The following is a 3,500-nucleotide window of genomic DNA, read 5'->3' as shown; positions in this document are numbered from 1 at the left end:
TTTAAAGGCACAAAGGCTGAAGATACAGGGCATATTTGTGAAAAGTCAACCATTATACTTACGCCTCTGAAATATACTGTGAATGAGACAGGATGTAGAAGAGCAAATGGGTGGAAAAGAAGCTTGGAGTCAAATTGGAGGCTGTTATATAGCTAAGAGGTTACATTTTAATTTTGCAGTAAGAAACTATCAAGAGATCTACTCAGGAGTGGAACACTTCTACTTAAGGGTGATTCATTTGAGCTGGAAGTACCTTTATTTCATTGGAAAACTGTCAAGGACCTAGGTAGTCCTTGCCTCTTACTGAGGATCCTGAGGACTTTAGAGCATCTCTCGAGAGCTCCTGTGGTTATCTGTGGTGGGTTTGCTTTAGCTCATTCATTCCTTACTTATCATGCTTTGGATTTTATTACATTTATTTCCACTTGACAGTGGTCTGGATAACACAATCAATGCTTTGTTTTATTTGTATACCTCAGTTGCCAGTATACATATTGGTATCCACTTATTATTAATCAATAGTGTCATATGTAGGGTAGACATCCATACTGGCTTGACAAATTAATACCTTGATGGCAGGTTGTGAATGTTCTGACCATGCACTTTCCTAACTCTCTTTGTGTGCCTGGCTACAGGCTGTAAGTGTTTCTAGTATCTTAACTCATGTGACTGCTTTTATTCACTCTGATCATTTCAGATATGCTCAGAATAGGTATGCAAAGGTCCCTTTTGATATGTCTGGGAAAGAGCATATACTTGCTTTCTTTGATTCTTTGAAATAGCACTATCATCCTATTAATGAAAATTCAAGTTCTATGTTCTAGTTTTTAGAACATTTATTCATTTGTCAAATCCATTCAATGTATTCTACCCCTGGGAGGGGGTCCCCTAAGCCCAGCCTGCACCCTCTCCAATCCCTCGGGGAATGTCCGAGGGCTGGTTTAGGCCCGATCCCTTAGGCCTAATCCAGCAGTCGTACATCCCTCTGACAATCCTGGACCACTGCCTGCCTGCCTGCCTGGTTTCCTCTAACTGCCCCCGCCCCCCCACCAGCCTGATTGCCCCTCATTGCCTCTGCATGCTGGCCTGATCACCCCTAATGGCCTCCTGCTGCTGGCCAGGTTGCCCCCAACTGTCCCTTCCCTGCCAGCCTGGTCACCCCTAACTGTCCCCCCACCAGCCTGGTCAACTCTTACTGCCCCCCCTGCCAACCTGGTTTTCCCAACTGCCTCCCCTGCCAGCCAGCTCGTCCCCAACTGCCCCCTCCCTGCCAGCCTGGTCACCCCTTACTGCCATCCTCTGCTGGCCCAATCGCCTCTCATGGCCCCCCCTGCCAGCCTAATCATTGCCAAATGCCCCCCCCCCGCTGCCAGCCTGGTCACCCCTCACTGCCCTCCTGCCAGCGTGGTCACCCCATGCAGCCTGCTGGTTTAGTCATTTGGTCATTACTCACTAACCCCCTTGCTGGCCTGGTCGCTCCATGCAGCCTGCTGTTTAGTCATTTGGTCATTCCTCACCAATCCCCCTGCCGGCCTGGTCATAGGCAGCCATCTTCAGAGGGTGTGAGGGTTAATTTGCATATTACCTCTTTATTATATAGGCGGATGGGATGACTTCCATTTCCTAAAATATATTGTAGAACTTCTGGTAAGCTACAATCATGGCTTAAATACATTTATTTAACATGTTGAAGACAAATAATAGGTCTTAAGAAATTAATTGGTTGATAGTGTCAACATGTCCATTTCACTGAGTGGAATTCATATATAGAGTAAAAACTTACAAAATAAGCATGATTGCTTAATTGTTATAACATCAGCAAGAAAAAAGGTAGAGGCAAAATACAATGAACATGTTTTAGGCCTTTAAAAGTGTTATTTAATTCCTAATGCATGGTCAACATGTTAAGGGAATTATATAGCTGAGATAAATTTTCATTTTTGTAGATATGTTATCCCTATCCTGAGCCCATCACCAGATACCTTTATTACCTCACATCTGAATATGAAGCACTGTTAACTTCAGCAATGATGATAGTGGCTGCAGGTTCCAGATTAAATGCTGAAAATTCATTTGAGTTTTACTGTTGGAATGAGTTCAACCAAATGAGGTTTACCTTTGAAGGTGCACGATGGAAGAGCAGTTACTTGTCATCATTACTCGTCTTGGTTGTCATGTTTGGGCTACTTAAAGATATACCTTAATTATCAAATTCAGAAATGAATGGGTCAGAATGGAGAGGATAATTGGGTAGGTGGAAGCAGGCTTTTTCTGGAATGGAATCAGAAAGCTTGTTAGCTGCTAAAGTGGTTGTGCTGAGTGAAGAGGTCATTAAAGTGAATGAGAGTGTGATGTTCTTTTCCTGGGATATCATATTTTGAGCCACATCTAAATCTAATTTAATGATTAACCTACCTTCAGGCAATGTCTATGCCTTTTAATTACCACTTACTACATTAGATGGTTCAACTTTTACAAAATTAACTTTCTACCTGCCTCTACTTAATAACAGGTAATTTGAAATGCTGGTGCATTCTTTTTTTCATGTGGCAGTCAGAAGAGACTACTTTTTTAATTCAGCTGGTGGGGACATGGTCAGTGTGAAAATTATAAATTTACTTGAGGTTATATAACAGGTGCCTGGGTAGAAGCAGATTCCAGAACCACTTCGACATTTTCCGGAAATATTTCTGTCTTGCACACTAGCCCTCCCCATGCTGTGTGTGCACAGAGGGAACCTACTGTCCTACTGTCCCCATCTTATTAGTGTTCCCTTGGGAGACTAGTCGCATTTCTGACTGTCTGGTGGGCTGTCCATTGGCCTTGACCTGCACTTCCAGAGAGAAAGGGAAGGAAAGCCATGGCTCACTGAACTGTTTGTTTTCTGACGCCCAACCTCTTCCCAGCACTGAATGATAGTACACAGCATGGACACCCCTTCCTCAGTTGGCTAGAAGGTCCTCCACTGCGTCCCCACGGAAATGAGCCTATTCCTCAACAGCCCAATGGCCCTCCAGCCTAATGGCCATCAATCATACGTATCAGTCAGCACTTCTTAGGACAAACTTTTCTGGAATATATTTCAAGCCTGTCTGTACAGGGTAGAGTTCTCACCCTGTATTAGAGAACAAAGAAGCGCAGCAAATCTCACTAATGCAGATGCTGGCGCACTTTCACATCCGTTTTCACTGCCAACCTGAAACATTACTCTTCGAAACTGGAAGATGCAATAGAGACGTTCTCATTTTTGGGGCTAATGTTAATGTCTTAATACAAAAAAAAATAAAGCAATCCGTGAAAACCAATAAAATGAACCCAGACTCATAAAGCTCTGAAATGATGGCCACACAGAGCACTTTCACATCTTCAGAGCACATTAGAATTAATGCCTAAGTAATGGTCATCACATCTGTGTAAGGGTGGCTTACAATACGAAATCCAGAGAAACTGAGCAACATGCCCAAGGCTACCCAGGGCACTCTGGTCCAAGTCTCAGCCCT

General features: G+C 43.5%; 1 protein-coding gene across 1 annotated transcript in view; it reads left to right on the top strand.

Annotated features, from left to right (window-relative positions):
- Positions 1-2,204, top strand: part of LOC106726634 — a 30,450-nt gene extending 28,246 nt beyond the window's left edge. The window contains exons 5-6 of the mRNA XM_014542282.1: positions 180-229; positions 1,947-2,204. Of these exons, the coding sequence (XP_014397768.1) occupies positions 180-229; positions 1,947-2,204 (308 nt within the window). The remainder of the gene's footprint in view (positions 1-179; positions 230-1,946) is intronic.
- Positions 2,205-3,500: the final 1,296 nt, after the last annotated feature.

The sequence above is a fragment of the Myotis brandtii genome, unplaced genomic scaffold (assembly GCF_000412655.1).
Source record: "Myotis brandtii unplaced genomic scaffold, ASM41265v1 scaffold297, whole genome shotgun sequence".
Lineage (NCBI taxonomy): Eukaryota > Metazoa > Chordata > Mammalia > Chiroptera > Vespertilionidae > Myotis > Myotis brandtii.
This window is presented reverse-complemented; position numbering and strand designations above follow the sequence as displayed.